General features: G+C 41.5%; 3 protein-coding genes across 9 annotated transcripts; 1 reads left to right on the top strand and 2 right to left on the bottom strand.

The window, feature by feature from the left end:
- Positions 1 to 3850: 3850 nt before the first annotated feature.
- LOC115742423 (FHA domain-containing protein FHA2) lies at positions 3851 to 7929 on the top strand. The gene is made up of 3 exons (XM_030676700.2): positions 3851 to 4556; positions 6597 to 6763; positions 7496 to 7929. Exons 1-3 carry the CDS (start codon positions 3968 to 3970, stop codon positions 7703 to 7705), a joined length of 966 nt encoding a protein of 321 aa, XP_030532560.1. The 5' UTR covers positions 3851 to 3967; the 3' UTR covers positions 7706 to 7929.
- Positions 7930 to 8522: 593 nt separating this feature from the next.
- On the bottom strand, positions 8523 to 11166 carry LOC115742425. The gene is given in 5 exon segments (XM_030676702.2): positions 8523 to 8789; positions 8791 to 8924; positions 9528 to 9632; positions 10678 to 10791; positions 10931 to 11166. Coding segments are annotated over 5 exon segments (564 nt in total). The 5' UTR covers positions 11043 to 11166; the 3' UTR covers positions 8523 to 8690.
- Positions 11167 to 13534: 2368 nt separating this feature from the next.
- Positions 13535 to 19545, bottom strand: LOC115742539 (ethylene-responsive transcription factor-like protein At4g13040). 7 transcript variants are annotated; one of them, XM_030676911.2, is made up of 8 exons: positions 19139 to 19542; positions 17792 to 18057; positions 17595 to 17703; positions 17206 to 17330; positions 16185 to 16269; positions 14382 to 14562; positions 14050 to 14171; positions 13535 to 13959 (listed from the first exon to the last, which is right to left on the bottom strand). In XM_030676911.2, the coding sequence occupies exons 3-8, from the start codon at positions 17635 to 17637 to the stop codon at positions 13823 to 13825; spliced, it is 693 nt and encodes a 230-aa protein (XP_030532771.1). In that variant the 5' UTR covers positions 17638 to 17703; positions 17792 to 18057; positions 19139 to 19542; the 3' UTR covers positions 13535 to 13822. The 7 variants fall into 7 exon arrangements, with proteins under 7 accessions (XP_030532771.1, XP_048138233.1, XP_048138234.1 ...); XM_048282276.1 differs by having other exon boundaries at positions 17792 to 17953; XM_048282277.1 differs by lacking the exon at positions 19139 to 19542 and adding an exon at positions 18763 to 19060 and having other exon boundaries at positions 17792 to 17953.
- Positions 19546 to 19666: the final 121 nt, after the last annotated feature.

Here is a 19666-nt window from a genome sequence, read left to right as displayed (position 1 = left end):
GCATTTCTTGAGATGCAATCTTTATGGGATCGAAGCTTGTACTACTACTCGATTTGGTTGGAATTTAAAAATTTACGAGCTAGAGTTAAAAGTTTGGGATTCGAGAGAGGATGGGGGGACCGCCATAATTGACCCGACGTGGGTGGGGAGGAGAACCACGTGCGATGCGTCTTCGCGCTGGGGCATATGGACCCAAATAATTACGTCCCAATGTACAAGTTAAGAGACAGATGATGAGAGAGACGGGAGGGGCAGAAGTGCCTTGCTTGAACATGTGATGGTTGCATCGTTCGCGTTGCACGTTTCTTTCGATATATATGCGTGTGTCGCAAATGTGAATGAGCCCAGAAAAAAAAAAAAAAGGAAAAATTTCAAAAAATGGTCGGAAGTGCCCTTATTTTCGCAAATAAAGATATGAAGTGAACCTTATTTTAAATAAGACCTAAAGTGCCCTCTTTGTTGCGAAAAAGAGCCTAACCAATGGCTTTTTCCTCATTTATTTTTTTTTCTTTACTTATTTTCCTTCTTTTTTTCTTTGTTTTTCCCCATCATTTTTGCCAATAGCTGGTCCTTGGGAAGGGCGAGGCCGCCCTCACGGCCGTCGAGGGTGGCCTTGCCTCGACGGTCCCAAGCGAGGCGACCTTCGCTCGGGCATGGCAAGGCCGGCCACCGACAAAAATGAAGGAAAAAAAAAAAAGAGAGAAGATGACGAAAATGCACTTGATCATGCCTTTTTTCTTGAAATAAATAGGACACTTCAAACCTTTATTTGAAATAATATTTACTTTACGTCCTTATTTGAGAAAAAAATGGCATTTCATACCTTTATTTGTAATTTTTTATAAAAAAATAATTTATCAGATCCTCTCGAAAAGAATAACTTTTGATTTCAACTCTCGTTTTGGTGGTTGTTAAAAGAAAAGAGAAATTAAAAGCTAACAATCAGAAATATTCTTCATTTATTGGGTTAAAACAGTAATAAAATAAAGAGGAAAATGTTTGTTTAGGAATTAAAAGGAAAATGACAAAACAAAAACAAAAAACATTAGAGGCGCCACAGTTGGGACTCAAAAGACTCGATCGAGCACCAAATATTTTTAATAATATATATACAGCTTTTATGTTTTTCATAATAATTTTTGGGAATTAGTGATGTTGGACAGCACATCCCCGATATTTGCTTTGGCTTTGAGACTTCTTTCTTGATCCGTATCCGACCCGACCCATATCGCTAAAACAATTCTGTATTTAATCCAATCTAAGAGAACTTATTTCTTATAATTTTTTAAAAAAATTGAAAAAGGAGGGGCATACATATATAGAGAAGAATATACATGATCCTTGCCGAGAACGGTGTACAAAACTTCATATGACACGGCATTGAGGTCGCATGACCCAAAACTGGATCTTGCCGGGATAGTACAATCCCAAGTGACCCGATGTTGAGGCCACCCGGCCCAAGCGAGATCTAGCTCGCCCCTTGCATTCAGCGTCACCAAGCAAGCACCACGCCGCGCAACTAGCGGATACCATCAATAATTATCCGCCTTTTTTTGAGAAATTCTTCATCGGTATAGTACTACCACGTCATATACTGACGTGGCACACATTTGCCTAGCCAGGATCTACGGCAAATCGACACGTGGCGATCAATTCTATATTAAGTATAAAAAAAATAACAATTAAAGTCTGTTAAGAGCAGGCTGCAAAAGGAAGCAAATTAATTAAAGTAGGGGTTTCAATGAATGCCATCAAAATTGAAATGCAACCAGCTCGTCCCTTTCTCTGTCTTTACTTTTGTACTCTTTTACTTTTGGATGCTTTGTCCTTCCATTAATTGACTACTCCCGACGCATTTTTTCCAACGAGAAAGGGAAACCGGACGAAAACTTCTACCTCATTGGCTTTACGAGGATCAGCTAATGAAGGTTCTCACAACAGGGAGATGGGAAGGTTGATCATGTTAAGGTCGACACAAGAGAAGTTATTACATAAGTTTTGAAAGAAGTGAAGAGTTTAGTACTCTTTCTCCGTGGGACAGAATGTAAAGAAGAAAAGTTCATATGTTCTAACACGAGGAAGGGTAAAACCTAATCTTAATATATACAATATATCTAGCAGATCACTGCATTGTAGTTCGTGTGGCGAAAAAGTGCGAAGCTCTAGTTCGCAACAAAGATGCGCTTTCCATTTGCAAAATAAAAAGCAAAAGGAGTAGCCTTTTTCAAAATCAATCGGAAAATCTCGTTTCATAATAAACATGCTCATATAGCGCAAAAATCAGCCTCGAGCGCGGTAAAAAAGCTCGTTCAGTCATACGCACAGCCGCAAATCGTAAGTTGTGACATGATCTTATATGGACTCTTACCGAACATATTAATCGTTGATTGTAAATTACGGCACGTCGTCTTAACACCACCAATAGTGATCGGTTGCGATCTCTTTCTCGCTTGTTTTTTTTTTTAATCAATGTTGCGAGATTTGCGTTACAGCAATTTATATAATTCAACGATTTACGTGGTGGTGTTATTATTTACATGCAACCAATCAAGATTGGTGGTGCTAAAACGGTGTGCCGTGATTTACATACAATAACTTATATGATCAGTAAGAGTCTATGTAAGATTATGCCATGACTTGCGTAATTTGCACCAATCTGTATAATTGGATAAGTTTTTTTACAACACTTTGAGGCTGATTTATGAGCTATGTGGGCATGTCTATTATGAAACCAAACTTTCGTCAATTACCATCAAATAGACATCGCCACGAGCCGTGAACCGGTGGTTCTGGTTCGTGGGCATGCTTGAACCGGACTTGTCCTTGAAGGGGGGGTCCCGATTCCGGTTTGGAACCGCCGCTTCCGAGCCGTTTCAATTCGGCCCAATTTTGGGCCGTTTGGGTTGGGGGGGAAGAGCCCGTTGGCTCTTTTCCCCCTTTTTTTTTTTGGCATTTCGGAACAAGAACCAGCCCGCGAGGAGCCGGGCCGGTTCCTGTTCGAAACCGGCGGTCTTGATCAACAGGCCGGTTTTGGTAATTTCACCGGCAGGCTCCGGGCCCAAACCGGCCCGTGGCCATGTTTATCATCAAATGTTGCTTTACCTTGAAAATGTTACTCCTTTCCCTTTTTAATTCTGTGAATGCAAAACAAGAGGTGGAGCATCTTCAAGATTTCTGAAAGTAAAAGAACAAAAAAAGAGTGAGTTGCTGCCATTTCAATTTTGAACGCGTTTATTAAAGTCGCCGGTATAATTAAGTTGTTTTTTTTCCTTTTATAGCTTGCCCTAACAAACTTGAAGTTTGTTTTAATTTAATTTCAAATTGCTTTTCACATGTCACTTTGTGATAGGACCCGATTAGGCATATGCGTGCCACGTCAACACATGATGTGGTAATATCGTAGCATTGACTTTTTTCTCCTCTCTATCTCTTAATTGAGAGGTAAAGCTCGAGTTCTAATAACTTACACGGGGTAAAATTGAAAGATGAAATCTTTTATTAAATCCTCAAGTTGCTCGTAAAAAATATTTCATGCTAAAGTAATGGGCAATTTCGCCTTTATCTTTGGACTTCTCAGATAGCTTGGGGTCCAAAGTACGGAAAATTTATCTAGCACAAAATGTTTGGCTCTAAGGATATTTTGAAATCCTAAAGTTGCTTGACAAAGTATTCTCAAACGTAGTATGACTATGATCTTAAATGTGAACATGGTAATATTAAACCTGTCTCCGGTCGAACTGCCCCTAACGCGGAATTACCGGTCCCGTTGGTTTGGTTTCGACCGGTTCGATTTTCGAACCGGTGCAGCTCGCACTTTCCCTTTGTGCACATCCTCTCTTCGGAAAATACCTACATTGCCCTCACCATTCTTCTTCTGGATCCCCCCTCTCTCTGTCTCAGCGACTCCGAGAAGGAGAAGAACAAGAAGCGATCGATCGTCAGGTTCAGCAGCGTCGAAGATCGAGCCATGAGCGCGTCGGGCGGCGACGTGGAGGCGGGGTTCGCGAAGTTGCAGGGAGAGGACTTCGAGTACTACATGCAGACCTACTCCATCATCCTCGGCCGCAACTCCAAGAAATCGACGGTCGACGTCGACCTCTCCAGCCTCGGCGGCGGCATGAACATCTCCCGCCACCACGCCCGCATTTTCTACGACTTCTCCCGCCGCCGCTTCGCCCTCGAGGTCCTCGGTAAGAATGGCTGCCTCGTCGAGGGCGTCCTCCACCTCCCTGGGAACCCTCCCGTCAAGCTCGATTCCCAGGACTTGCTCCAGATTGGCGACAAGGAGTTCTATTTCTTGTTGCCCGTGAGGAGCATTTTAGGGGGGCCGGTCGGGCCCCGGCACCACGTGGCTGCGCCGGCAGGGGCGTATGGGTATCCGCCGCAGCCGGTGGTTGGGGGGAGGAAGGGGAGGGGGAGGGAGGTTTATGAGGAGGAGGAGTATGGGGAGGAGGAGGAGGAAGGTGGTGGTGGTGGGAAGAGGGTCAGGAAGGATGGGTATGAGGGGGCTTATGGTGGCTATGCTGGTAGTGGTTCTGGTGGCAAGCAGGCACTGGGTGAGTACTGTGTGTCTGTGTGTGTGCTGTCCTCTTTCTTGATTACCCTTGATTAGATTTGTTAGGGAAAGGGGATGACGAATTGGAAGTCTGTGAACTCGGATTGGGGGTAGATGGGGGAGAACTGGTTTGAGTCGTCTCTTAAAGTCTGTTGCTTTGTCGATTTTTTTTTTAGATTGATGTGTTTCCATTCTACTGCCTTGGTGGTTGGATCAATGTTAGGATTTGTTGTGCCTGTGCTACTTCCATGCGCAGGAAACGGAAGTTTTAGTATTCTAATATCTGTGTCATTCCAATCTCTAATCCCTTCTCACTGGAATGGAAACTTTGAGAATCTGTCGAGAAGTTTGATAGCATCTGTTATGTGTGTCATGCCTGGTCTGCTGATGCATTTAGTTCCCCGCATTGGCCCATTCTATAACGTAACCCTTTTCATGTTTGTAGCAAAAAAGGCCATCCTGAATTTTGATGTTGATGACTTGGCATGATAAATGAGTTGTGGGTAACAAACTGCCATCTGCCCATCTGCCCACATGTAGCTAATATTGTTTCTCACAAATTAGTCATTGGAAGAGATGGCTCTATGCCTATCATAACCTGATATTTAGAAACAGAACAAAATTTTTTAAAATAGCTCAACGTCGCTTGCTATAAAACCTTTTATGGTGAAAGGTGATTCTCTGCCTAGTTGCCATACCCTACGCTATGCACACACTTGCTACCTCTCCACATTCTAGGCATGGTTATAAGTGTGTACGTTTTGCAGAAAACATCTTTTTTCAGAGCTACTGCTCATGGCTATCATTAGTGGAACACCAAAACTAAAAACAATCTACATTCCAGAGTGTGTATTCAGTATGGTAGTGGCTATAGTCCTTGCTTCTGAGATTGACTCTTTGTTAGTGCTCTTCCCATGTGCTTCCTGCTTTTTGTCAAGGAATTTTGCGAGCAATGTCAAGTCTCTATGATTTCAATTTGCAGTTCTTTTCAGGTGCTATGTTGCATGGCCTGTACATATTGTTTGGAATATCCTATTATTTGTTCACATGCACACACATAGATGGCGAGGAAGCTCAGTAAAACTTGGGCATTTGAAGTACTCAATTGACCTTGTTTAGCCTAGCATACTACTTTTACATGTAATTGTAGTTTACCTCAAATGAGAATTCTAAGATCCTACCGTGGCTAGCAAACTTGTGGCGAATGTTTAGTCCAGTGATTCCATTCCTATTTTTTAGTCAAAGCTGTAGTTTTTTTAACTTTTGTTGATCCCCTATTAGTACTTCTTTTAATCATCTTCCTTGTACACATTCACCAAAATCCTTACATGCCTGTACAGTTTGTCGTAAATAGCCTATTGGTATTTGTATATGCAATGGTAAGTGGAACCTGAAAGGAAATATCTTAGGGTCTTTAATCCTGCTGATGCTTGGCACTTGCAAGCTTTTATTCATAGTTGGATAAGAATAATTCCTAATCTCTGTCTATTCCTCCTTGTGGGAAAGTTATAGTTCTTTGAATGTTGTTGACCCTCTTGATAGTGACTTTATTCTTCATCTTCCTCTTGCCTGTTGATCAAAATCTTTAACTGAGCCGTCTCTTTATGGAAGTCCTCGTTAGTAGCATTCAAGATCCATCACCTTTTTCATTTTGATGATTAACCAGATTCTTCAACATAGTCTGAGCAAGCTGCTCCTCACCCCCTCCCCCCCACCTCCCCCTTTTTCTCTTCTTGGTAACTGCAACCTTGACAGTGTCTACCTAGTGATCTGAGGTTTCAACAATCATAATGTATTGCAATCAAGCTTTCGAAATGTCCTTTTCTCGATATATTCAAGCTGATAGTATCTTTTGGTTTCTATGTCATTCCAATTTATATTTTTTGTGGTTTCTATTATGAGCTATTGTGGAGATTTGAATTTGGTTTTAAATTGTGTCATGAAATTGGTGGATTGGTCTTTTTATTATAGATGCCCATTGTTGTTTTTCCTTTGCGCATTGAAGTGATGATTTTTTCCTTTGGCATGACACTATCTCTAGTTCCTGCTGAGAAGAAGGGAGACAGCAGATCAAGAATTGACAGAGATGCTGATAACCAGCAGCTTATGCAGTTGGAAGAGAAGGATGTGGTATCATCTGTAGCTACAGTATTGTCCGATCTTTGTGGTCCAGGGGAATGGATGCCCATGGAGAAACTGCATACTGAGGTGAGTATTTGAAGAGCAAATTGTTCTCTATTTTCTTTAAATAGATTGGCTAGCCTGGTTTAGTTGCCTGTTCACAATGTTCAGAAACTGCCTTAAAGTCACTGAAACAAACTGGTTGCTGTATCTGGAACGTCTATTTTCCGGAGTCCAGGCTTCTGATTTTGGCCCAAAGAAACTTTGGAATGGGTTTATTGATCCTGTACTAAAGCAAGTACTCGATATGAAGTCTACAGTTCAAACAATTATTTTCCACTTGAGTGGGCTGATAAATTTCGCCATATGATAATATGTCATCATTTATCCATTGGGAGGATCAGACAAATTCCTGTCTTCAGATTCCAAAAAAATTGCTTGAAATATGAGATTTGTCACTTCTCAACCTTTATGCCCTACCTGGCAACAAATGCATTTTCTTAGTGTGCATCTGACTTAGCAAGAGATTATCGTGATAACGTGGGTTGAAAGGATATTCAAAGTACCAACCATGCTTCATTTGGTCGTCATGGTTATTTGTAATTTTTGTCTTCTTTCTCTTGTTACTTGCCTATTTTGTTTCCCCTTAGTGATACCCTCATATGATATCTGTTTAAGAATTAATGCTGTCTAATATAGTTTCTAGGGATTTCATCTTCCAACTTTTTAGTTTTTAGTGAAAATTGTTACTTCGTGTGATGTACTCTAAATTATTAGAGACCTATGGGTGTGCTAACTTATCTAATTTGGTTCCTTTAGCTGGTGGAGCAGTATAGAAGTGTTTGGCATCACAGTCGAGTCAGGAGATACCTCACGTCTGAGGACTGGCCTGGCCCGGAAGCTAAGGGAAAACCTTGGTATGGTTTGCTTATGTTGCTGAGAAAATATCCGGAGCACTTTGTCATCAACACGAGATCAAAGGGTCGGGTGACGCTAGAGTTTGTGTCATTGGTCTCTCTGCTCTCGTGACATAATAACTGGAGCTGTTACCACTTGTGGAACCTTCTAGATTTTCTTGTGTCAATCTGATCTGGTGTACCCTTTAGCCAGTGATTTTAGTACTTATGGACCGTGTTGAGCTTGTCGCAATTAACTTGGGTTACATGTTAGGATTACTTTTAGCCTTCCCTTTTGTTAGCTTTTTCCTGTAAATGATGTTATTTCTTCGTAATTTGATATCATCTATTCTTTTGATGGCAAGCCCCTATTTTGGAGGAGTAATTTAAGCTGAGGAGGGATCTTCGTCCTCCCGAAATGAGAGTATGATTTCTCTTGGGATTTCCTGAAATGACCACCATACCCAAAGGTTGTGACTGAATCATTCAATGGTAACGAACTGACGAAGGTCGAGTTGGTGGCGTAGACAAAAAAAAGGCCCCAGCCACCAAACCAAAGAAAAAGAAGTTGCTACCATTATCCAAAACTCAAACCAGGAACGGTTTTTTATTCTGTTTTTATGAGTTAAAAAAACCAGCAACGTTGCTCAATAATTGAACTGCTGGGGTTTTGCCAGCTACCCAGAAAGAAAAATCGTGGAAAAACCTTCAGCACAAGCCATGTGGAGGATTCATGATCATCCTCCCTCGAATCACTTCATCACGTTAGTCAATCTTCCCTTCAAAGTTTAACTTGAGCTACACTAGTTTCTCTGATTTGGACATAGCTCTTTATGGTGTTACAAGTTGCAACACACCCAATTTAAGAGCTGCTGCCGACTGCAGATAGAACCTAATCAAATCAAATGAGCTCATCCAAATCTCAACCCCTCATCAAGAAAGTGCACTTCTGCGATAACATCAAATGGGAGATTGCCTTTCAGTGAGCCAAGAATAACAATTAGCAAAGCAGGTACAACAAAGTTCCCAACTGGGTCAAAATTTGGGTAACATGATAAAAGAGTCTCCCCCCAAGGCACTCTATTTTCCTTATATGCTATCTCTAACCCTCAATTTCCTCAAGAATCTTCTTTGTTCAGTTTACCAAGCGTTGTTTGGGAATAGAGCTGCTGTTCCCTAGCTTTCTTTGCGGCAAGCTGTTCCTCATCGAGTACTTGGAATAGGGGACCACTCTGGCAGTTTCAACGACTCGCTGCTCTTCAAGAATGGTCTCAATTTCAAAATAGCAAAGTCCATAGCCGTCCCCACAATGGCAAACAAAACTGAATACTTCATGGCTCCACCTTGCCCACCTGGTATTGCAAAGCAATTGGATACAGATCCATTTTCGAAGGCAACATAACCAAATTACTGTGTAGAGTTGCTAAGAACGATATAACAGAAGTGGCTTGTCGAACAACCATCAAGTAGATGCAATGTCTACGCATTGGCACTTGTTAAAATACTAGGATGACTGTGCAATTCCACTGAAAAAGTTCTAGAGTCTAAAGAGCTTGTAGCGTTAGAACTTCTCAGCAGAGGATAATGAAATAATACATACTTCCTCATTTAGCTGTCTTCTAAAGCTGTTTTATAGAGAAGATAAACCCAAATCTCCATGCATAACCTTAGTAAAGCCCACAAGAAATAGGGATGCAGTATCCAAAAGACAAGCAAGTAAGGAGCTGAGGAGAAAATACAAAGTGACCACGACATCGGTGTCATCAGACAATATACTGGTAATCCTAAAGCCAACTATTCGAGATCAACTTGAACTTCAAAGCTGAAATTTTACGTTGCGATGATCCTGGAAATGAAGACCCCATATGATGAACAATAGTAATCATCGGAAACAATAGTAAGCTCAGTCCTCCTCCATTCTGCTCACCCACTCACAAGAGAGAGAGAGTTCTGACCTTGGAGCCGCCCAAGGATAGCACCGCTAGCAAAGCCACCAATGGCAGAGTTTAACAGATCATCCGGTTCAGATTTGCGAGTCACTCTTACAAACTCGCGGGTCCCTGTCCATATTGAATGCATATAGTTGGAAGATTTTGGCATTAAAATACACCATGACTCCATAGAATTATCGAGATTGTGCTGAAAACAGACTGTTGTTGGCTAAATACTTTCCTTGCAAAATTTCGTACAAGAATTTTGATCATGGGAAATCAATTTTGGTTCTAACATATGACGCTTATTAAAAATTAAGTATTCTGTCCCCTGTTGATGTATACGTACTCTCCTTGATCTTTTCCTTTCCAGCAAAACTATCTAACTCAGGTTGCAGTTGTGCATGTCAAATGGTGATGTACTTAAGATACAGAGAAATGACCCCCAGCTTTGTGAAAATGATTAACTATTTTGTTCACATATATGCAAAGGACAATTCTGCCTCAATTTTATATATATATATATAAGTGGATCATAGGAAATAGCAACATATAATTCACGGGTGAAACAAAAGGCAAACTAGCTACCACTGTCCCAGGCATGACTATGCATCCTAACTAGCTGCACCGCTTATTCCAGAAGCATAGCACCTAGCAGTATGACTGGATAAACCGAGAAGGACCGTGAATAATAAATGAAAATCTGCGATTCAGCTCCCATGAGTAAAGAAGCCCAACTTCTCTTATTAGGTTGATCAATTCTGAAAGAGTTAAAGAATTCTAGAAGCTCGCTTGCTCACTGACTTTGAAACCTCTTGCTATGGTAACCACTCCTCTGATTCCTGCATTGTTTGGCCTCTTATCCTATCCTAAAGTAATGCAAGTGACAATGAGACATTGAAAGTAAATAAAAAGAGGCGAACGCCACCCTAGCAACTTATTCTTTTACTAGTATGCAATCATCAGCTACTTGTTGGAGAATCTGTAGTTTAAAGCAGCATAAACAGTCATCAGTTTCTTCTGAAAAATTGCCGCCCGATTGAGAGCGCTCACGCCATTCACTTAAGACTAACATCTAGGAATACCAACGTCTCGAGCAGTTTCTGACAAAACTAAAGCCCCAACTCCGAACGTAAGCTGACTTGGATTAGTGAAATGCGACAGAGGAACTTACCGCAATAGCAACCCATGACAATGGCGCAATTAGCAGCATAAGTAGTGGAGATATTCGCGAGGCCGTGAACTTTCCGGTGCTTCGACACCAACCCGTATCCGCCGCCAGCAATTCCTGCCCCCAACCCAAGGCCAAAACCCAACGCCGAATCAATCAGCAATCCAGCGACCTCCTAGACTATCATATCAAGCAACGGCAGAGAGGAAGAAGAAACGGGAACTGCAACTACAGGAGGGGACAACGAGCAACAGACCTGCGAGGAGAGCAGGGAGCAATACACGACCCTTCCAATCGTCAGAAGAAGACGACGACGACGACGATGGAAGTTCCGCTTGGGAGGGTTTCGGATCGCGATTTGAAGCCATTTTCCTTCCGATCGTGCGAGCTCTCTCTCTATCTTTGTGCTCGGGAGGGAGTGAAAGCAAGCGTCGATGGCGTTCGGCGTGACGCTGGCTTACAACCGACTGGCGAAAAGCCTCGTCTTGTGCATTGTTTTGTTTTTTGGGAGAAAATTCCAATGCGGGTGCGAAGTGAATAAGGCCTGAAGTAGCCCGTTATTTTAAAGAATGGTCCGAAGTAGTAGAGCGAGAGCCGTCAAATTGTTCAGTCGGGTTGGGTTTAAATCGGGTTCAATAGGATCCTATTTATATTGATCTATTTAATCCATTTTAATCCATATTTATTTAATAAAAATTTAATAATTCATGCCTTATCCAACCCATAATGACACCTCAAGCCATTCTCCGCCGCCATCCTCTTCTGCCCGCCACTGCTCCCTGCCTGCTCGCCCGCCTCCAGCCGCTGCCCTCCCGTCACTCACCCGTCGCCCTCCTGCTCGTCCGCCGCCCCCCTGCGCCCGCCACCACCCCAAGAGAAGAAAGAAGAGGTCCGTCTCTTTCTTTTTCTGGGCAGGAAATGTTGTTCAGCTGCCGCAGGTGATCACGGTGGAGCTCAGCGTTCTTATGCATTGCGAGGCTTGTGCTCAGGCAATCAAGAAACGCATCCTGCGTTTGCAGTTTCTTTGCTCTGTGTTTCTCTAGGAAATGGTCATCCTCAAGCGGATGTGCCATGATCACGATGCCGGCGCGATGTAATGACTTCTGAAAACATGGGTTGGCCGAAAAAGGACAGATTAATTTCGGTACTGAAGAAGCAGAGGGACGTACCTTTCTCTAGCTACAAATGCAAGGAAAGAAAAATGCAAGCGATGCCGATCGCAGAAAAGTTCACTTCTGGACATCACCGAATTGAAAATGCAACCCCTACAGAATTTGCACTAATCGTTATATACCCGTCGATTGCATTTGAATCGTCTTTTTCGACCAATATTGGTTGCCGTCTACTTCTCGAGAATGATCGTTTTTGGCTCAACTTTGAGCAAACTCTAGGATCGTCCTTTCGCCCCGTGCGACAGATTACGACGAACACGATCTCCCACTCAGCCCTAGAACGAGCCCCGTTCGATTGCTGTTCCTCCTCCTCACCACACTTTGGAATTTAAAACCAGGATGAAGAAGATCTTCATGGCCAGTATTTTTTTTTTTTTATACGAGCGTGCATCACCAATTTTTCAGAGTCATTGTTTGACCGTTCCTATATGTCGTATAACGAATGCCCCTCGCTCGCTTCTCTTTCTCTAAGGTTTTAGGAATGGAAAAAATTACGGAAAATCGAACGGTTATACAATATCTACCTCATGTAACACGTTGGGTTATTTAGCTACTATGTACACAGAAGCAATAACCGTAAATAGATCGAAACAGTTGGAAAATATTCAAGTGCCTAAAAGAGCCAGTTATATCGTAGTAATTATGTTAAAGTTGAGTCGTGCTCGTCGACAAGCCATTATTTGAAACAATAAAAACATTTTAAGCTTTTCTTTGAAATAAGATTCATTTTAAATCCTTATCTAAAATTTTCGTTTTCTTTCTGTCAAACTTGTGTGTAGTGCTTGTCCCGGCCGTGCTATGCCTCAGCTCTAGAGTAGCGTGGATTCTAGGATTAGAAAATGTCCTTATCACCCAAGTTAATAAGGCCTTAAAGAGGGAAAAAACTCGACGCTCGTTGCTTCCCACTCGAATAATCAAGCTCGACCCGATAAAGATTTTCAATTTCCACGAGCTCTCGACTCATATTGGTCGCTAATGTGTCGTTTCATCTCTTTTCTTCCTCGGATAAGTGTGCTGAAAGCCCTAAATCTTATCACGAAAATACAAGTAAGTCCTCAAACTTTCAAAAAGTGCAATCAAATCATAAAACTTTCAAAAGTACAATCAAGTCCTAAAATTTATCAAATTAGTCAAATCAAGCCCATCCGTTAATTGAAATTTTTGAAAGTTTGAGTACTCGATTATATTTTCATAATAAATTTTAAAACTCAATTGCACTTTTTGAAAATTTTAGAATTCGATTACATCTTTTAAAAATTTTAAGACTCAATTGCACTTCCCTAACGAATTTTAAAACTTTCTACGCACTTATTCCTTTCTTCTTTGATAAGCAAAAGTGCAAGAAGGAGGGATCAGTGTTGATATCCTAAAGATCCTACCGTACTGATAGTTGCTTATTTCTCCTATTTACCTGAAAAGTCGACGGAGTCGAGGGATCTCGTACATGTCGAATCGACAGTAATAAGATTCTCATAAAATCCCCTTCTTGAGGAACTTTATCGTAAACTCCAACATACTTAGATATCATCTTAAGCTATCGACACTGTCATGCGACGTTGTTGTCCCCAAAATCCCAGGCAAACTCGCACAGCAGCCATTGCCGAAAGCAAATGCCCTGCTATATAAATCATAACCTTCTTGCCCTGGATGCACACAGATTTCACAGAAACTCTAACAACGCGAAGAAATTAAACTGCAAAATACCAAACTTACTTCAGGAAAGGCGAGATTGACATTTTTCGAGTCCTCGCTGCAATTATATATTTATAAGTTGATCGGCAGCGGCAACATGTCCGACAATTACAACTTATTTCTATTCAAGCTATGAGAATTTGCTTGCTAAGAGTAATCAGAATCTAAGATATTAATGCCCTAATAGGGGCCTTTAATGACCAATTAAAAAAAAGGAAAAGAAAAAAGTCCAATGCAGCCAGACCCATTAAAACTGATCGTCAGCCTCGTTTCGGATCAAACTTTCAAGAGACTGAAGTGTCTAGCTCCAACTCCTCTGAACCCGACAAGCTATTGGCTTCTTCTTCGCCATCCCAGTCGCCATCCTCGGGGTCGGGCTCAGATTTTTTCTCCGACCCTGCCCCGGCCCTTCTCTTGTGTTCTGAAAAAACCTCAGAGATGTTAGAGCAAAGAATTCAGCGGAATAGAGTGGCCATGAATCTTCAGATTACATGCATGGAAAATATATTACTCTTATTGGTAATTGCATGGCGCGTCATTGCCAGGAACTCGTCCCAGTTAAGTTTCCTGAGCTCTTCTTTCTCCACCTCTGGCAGCTCAAAGTTCGGCTCTCTGCCACACATGAAAGCAGCCCTGCAGCATGTAGCTTAGCAAGGTTAAGAGTTTCCAATTACTCTATTGCATTCTTTTTTGAAGTAAAAATACAATCCTGGGTAACCACAAGTTCGATATGTCAAATGAGCTATGCCGAAAAGCATGAACAGAAGAATATCATGAAAACACATGATGCAACATGGTCAACGGGTAAAGACAAGTGCTTTTGACAACAATATCCATTCATACCTGTCATACAGATGAGCGGCCTCTACTTGAGAACCAACAGTGCCCAAGTGAATCTGTTTCTTGTCAACTTTTATTGCAGCCTGCCATTTCATATTCTTAAAGTACACACCTCTCATGAGACAAGGTTCTTGGTTGTGATGATGTTTTCTCCTGTGCCGCTTTCTCCTTTTGATTGATTGTCCTGAAAATGAGCAACTGATGCTTCAGACTTCTGAATTAGGTTCATGGACCAGAAAGCTCCAACAGAAACCTCTGCCACCATTGCATGCACTATTCGTGTGCTGATATTTCACGTAATAATAAAATGCATACACGATTCAAATTGCGGTGCTCCAACTAACAACCAATCTTCAATCAAGAAGTTACTCTTACCAGGAGATCTGTTCCTTAAAAATAGAACCAAATAAATCAAGAGTCTTCATGATATGAATTCGTAGCATGTCCACGGGATCAGGCTAGGTTCATGAAGTGTTAAAGACAGATCGACAGCTTTCTATACAAGCATACACCTCACAATTCAGAGACACATACTCCAAGAGACGCCATTTACCGTCACTAGCAATTAGCTTTCATAGGTAATGAGTTACTTTAGCTACTGAAGATGGTTATGTGGTCAGCAGAGGACGTTACACTGGACATTAAATGGGGCAATGGTTATGACACTGTGTATAGGGATACAACAAAGGCGCTGGAGAAGAATATAAGGAAATAATGATGGATCTATGAGTTAATCAATGGATCCCGAAAATGCTCCGTTCATGAGATTAATTAGGTTAATGAGACTCTTCTAAATACTTCATATAAATGGCAAGCCAGCTCAATGCTTGGAACCACTTTTAGGAGTTGCAGAAAATTACAAACAGGAAGCAAAAACACTTTGCCAAAATGAAGTGACTTTGGTAAAACCTAGTAGAAAATTATTTTCTTCTCTTCCAATCATTTGGTCACAATAATTCAGCCACACCACTGTCACACAAGAGAGAGAATGCAACACCTCCTTTTCCGCTTATCACCATTTTTTATACTAAAGAAAGACAAATAACAATCTGGTTACAGGATGGTATCATCTCTAAACCAAGCAGAGTGTTGAATCTTGTACTCAACTCACAGTGATTTCTGTCTTCCAATTACTGTCACTTTTTCCTAGTGTGGCTTGTTGCGCATGTAATAGTACATGTAGTTCCAACACAGATAAGCGTAGAATTTAAATAACATTTGGCTCCTATTGTAAGATCTCTATCAGATATTGATGGTGATGGTGTTCGAAACACGAAGAATTTCTCTATTGCCATCACTTTTATGGTCTCCTGTTTATTTTAACAGGGAGAATTTCTAACATATGGATCCTCATTTTAGCAGAAGCGGATTAAGATCGTCACTGTAGCAACTACAACCATCAAACCAGAATCAATGGATCCCAATTGGAACCATGGACAGGTACTCAATGCATGAAAGTTCCTATTTAGGTAAACCCATTTGATAAAATCTTTTCGTTGCATGCTATGTACTTTTACAGGATGTCACCAATACAAAAGGTAAATCATTGAAATGTATGTGCACTATCATTTGAGGAATCAAAAAGATTCCCTCACAATAATACAGGATAATAATCTTCATCAAAGCACAAACCCTTTTGAGGTCAAGTAGCTAGACACAAAACCTGAGAATTGAATTTTTTTTTTTTTTCATAAGGAGGGACAAAGGGAAAATGGCTGTATACTGAAAACCAGCAAACCATCTGAATAATCTACGGTATGACAATTTGAATGCATTGTATGGGAAAAATCTGGCGGAGCAACAAACCTGGAAAGTCTTGATTATGTGGCTCTTTTGATGAACTAGAACAAGAAATATTGGAAGATCCGGATCCTAATTTTGCGAGTATCTTCTGGACAATGACATAAAGAAGGTGTAAGCACCAGGTTGCTTAGGCAAAAAAAATCCTTCAAAGATCACAAGGATTCTACTAATCTGACAGCAGCATTAGCAAAATGCACATGCTTTGCATGTGAATCAATTAGAGATATAGCTTGGATGTCACGTGTGAAGGTTGTTTTTGGAACTTGAGGAATATAAACATTCAGATGACATCAGACTTCTATCTGAAAAACAGGATAAGTCAAACCTTTTACAAAACAAAGAGATGGGAGTTATTTATTACAAACGAAGACCCCATATCCATCTTCCAGATTTGCATGAAACTGAAAAGATGTTTACAATAGCAATCAATGTTCCCATTTAGCGCACCACCCTCTCAGACTCACAAGTCACAAGTACTCCGTCAATTTGGGGAATCACAACATAAAACCTTCTCCGAGACTACAATGCATCAAGAAAACTCATGAATCCAAATGCTTATGCTAATAAGGAAGACCTGGTCAGATTTTATGAGACATGAGAAGTAAGATCCTGAGTCCTTCCCAGTTGCAATATGATTGAGCATCCCAACATGAACATCCAGCAATGCAAGGAAAAGCCTAAATTGACAGTTTTCTAAACTGATAATGCAGTAAACGTTGAGATAATCCTTCTAATGCAGATCTCTTCATAAACATCCTAAAGACAGCTCCTCCATAGAACCACAATTTCTCTCTAGAAAATAAACCTTTTCTTTGCTAGTTTTTTGCTATATAATCCTGCGATAGCGATGATAGTCCGGAGCTATGATTGTCGAAAACTTTATTGGAGAATATAAGGTCATAGTAAGTCTCCAGTGAGTTTCCTTTTCTGGTAATGGCCAAATTTGAAACAGAAATCCAGCGCACTAATAGCTGTCAGAGAGATGCTGATCTCAGGAAAGGACAAATAAAGACTGCCTTCTTACTTCTTCTGGCGGTTTGACATCATCCAGAGGTAAGGGATGCACTGTCACATGTCTTGTTTGGTTAGGAGTAACATTTGCATGTCCATCGGATGACTTGGGAAGTGGAGCCAAGAAAAAACTTTTGCCTAAAAAAATCAATCATATTCAACAATATCAAATTATAGAACGAAAGGAAATTCATAAAACCAAGAAGCTAAGTAACATTTTAAACTGTGGTAAAAAAGAAAAAGAAAAAACCATACAACCAAAAAGCATGGCCCAGAGTACGGGATAACGGAACTGTCACAGTAAAGTGGTTTACATATATGAAAACTAATTTACAACAAGGTCTTAGCCCACACTATGGTACTACTGCAGTAAAAGACACAGTGAGGTCGAGTAAAGTTTACCTGAGCAGAGTCCTAAAAGCTTGCGCCTTCTTAAGCTCACCATGGTTGTTCCGAATCTCCTCTCTGTGCCCAATGGTCTGGTTCTTCAATCTGAATATGCATCACCGTGCTACATAAAACAAATGGAGGAAGATATCCTGTGAGAAAGAATTAAAAGAATGAAAAGATTTTCAACTCTGCAGGTTTCTAGCAATTACCATCATCGAGAGACACAAAAGTCAAGTGCCACGTGAACAAGTACTGAACCGACAAATCGCAGATTCAAGAACACCGTATGCCACATCAAAAGCATAGGAGTACACAGAACGTGCCCTCTGCCAAACACGTTTAACAAGAACAGGACAATCAAGACAGATGATCTGCAGAAGTTCTTGGTTTGGAAATTTATCACCGGTAAAGACTGAATAAGTTGCAACCTGGAGTAATGTGGCGCAACTCAAGCCATCTTCCAAGCACAAATGACCTAAATCAATTGTAGAAGGAAGCATCTGAAGAAGAGAACGTACTGAGCTGTTTCTCGAAAGTCAAATTTTTATGCTAGGGCATCTTCATTATCTAGAGTAGTCACAAGTAATGCAATTGAGAAAAGAGTCCAGCAAAAATTAAATTTTGAGGAGAATTAGGACAATCCCATCAATCCCACCAACTATTATACGATACCAGTTTTGGCGCCCACCAGCTACAATTATCTTAATGGGCTAAGATAATCAAAGCTGGATAAGATTATCAATACCATGCCATGGCTATCACCGTGGCTACACCAAATTAAGCAGCTGAGAAGATCACAGTTCTCTACGCTCTCTCGCTCTCACAAATCCGTCCAAAAAAACAAAACCAACTGCAGTTTCCTATGTAATTTCTGGCAAGACCCATATTCATACGAGAATTAGCAAGCATATCATTTGGGCAAATGATGATAATAGCATCAATGCAATGCCAGATTCCAGACCACACAAACGGGGGCCTCCCCCACAATTGAGATGAACAGAGAACGTGTAAGACCCAAAACAATCCTTGATTCGATGCAATCAACTCAGACGAGCATAGAACTCTCTGAAGAAAAAGAAAGACACGCGGAGCATTGTGGATAAGGTGACAGAGTCAGCCGCCAGCTGAACATGTAATTCCTATTTCTGAATCCGTCAGAAAACAGAACAATCTTACATACTCATGCGGAAGCATGGGAACCAAAAATCGCAAACTAAGAGACGACAGCGAGCATCGCAGAGACCACCACCTGTCTTGAAGGAGAATCCATATTCACTCTCTCTTCCCCTCCGTCCACAAAAGTTAAGTCAACCCACCAACCTACCACCTTTCATGGACTAGTCAACCGAACCCCCGTGTACGAAAATACAGTCCCAAATACAAAGCTCATCCGAACCCACCAGGAAGACCCAACAAAAATCAAGAGCCACCCAACGAGACCAACCAACCGACTCGACTTGACCCGACCCGACCGATTCTCAGCCTTCCCCGGAAACTTCCATGACGGCGAGCGAGAGCGAGAGAGAGAGAGAAAGACCAAGTCAATGCGTACGTACCCGAGAAGAAGTTAAAGGTGGCGACTTGACTCCAGGACCCGAAGAGAGACGGCAAGCAATCGAAAGGGGTTGGACGGGGAATCTGGGACGAGTTGGCGAAGGAAAAGATTGAAGGAGGTGGGGACGGCTAGTGAGAGAAAGAGGTAGAGACAGAGAGAGAGGAAGAGAGATGTCGTTCCTCATGCATCTACCACCTTTTTGTTGTTATTCACCCTCCTCTCTGTCTCTCTCTCCACCTTTCCCATTATAGCTGGTATCATTCGACAGGAGGGAGTGTGTTCTTCTTTGGGAAGAGGAAGGTGGTGGTGGTGGTGGTGGTATAATGGTTGAAGCGAGAGAGAGAGAGAGAGATAGAGAGAGAGAGAAAGAAGGGGGTTTTGAATAAGGGAGGAGAAAGGGGACGTATTGCTAATTTGCTGCTTTGTGTGGAGTCTAGCGCGAGAGGGTGGAGTTCTCTCTTTATTTTTTTACTGTTTTGCCCTTTTGATGGGGTTCGCCAAGTGACTCCCCAATTGGGGAGTGTGGGGG

Source organism: Rhodamnia argentea, chromosome 7 (genome assembly GCF_020921035.1).
Source record: "Rhodamnia argentea isolate NSW1041297 chromosome 7, ASM2092103v1, whole genome shotgun sequence".
NCBI classification, from domain to species: Eukaryota; Viridiplantae; Streptophyta; class Magnoliopsida; order Myrtales; family Myrtaceae; genus Rhodamnia; species Rhodamnia argentea.
Note: the sequence above shows the minus strand (reverse complement) of the source record. Positions and strands in the feature narration are given on the sequence as shown.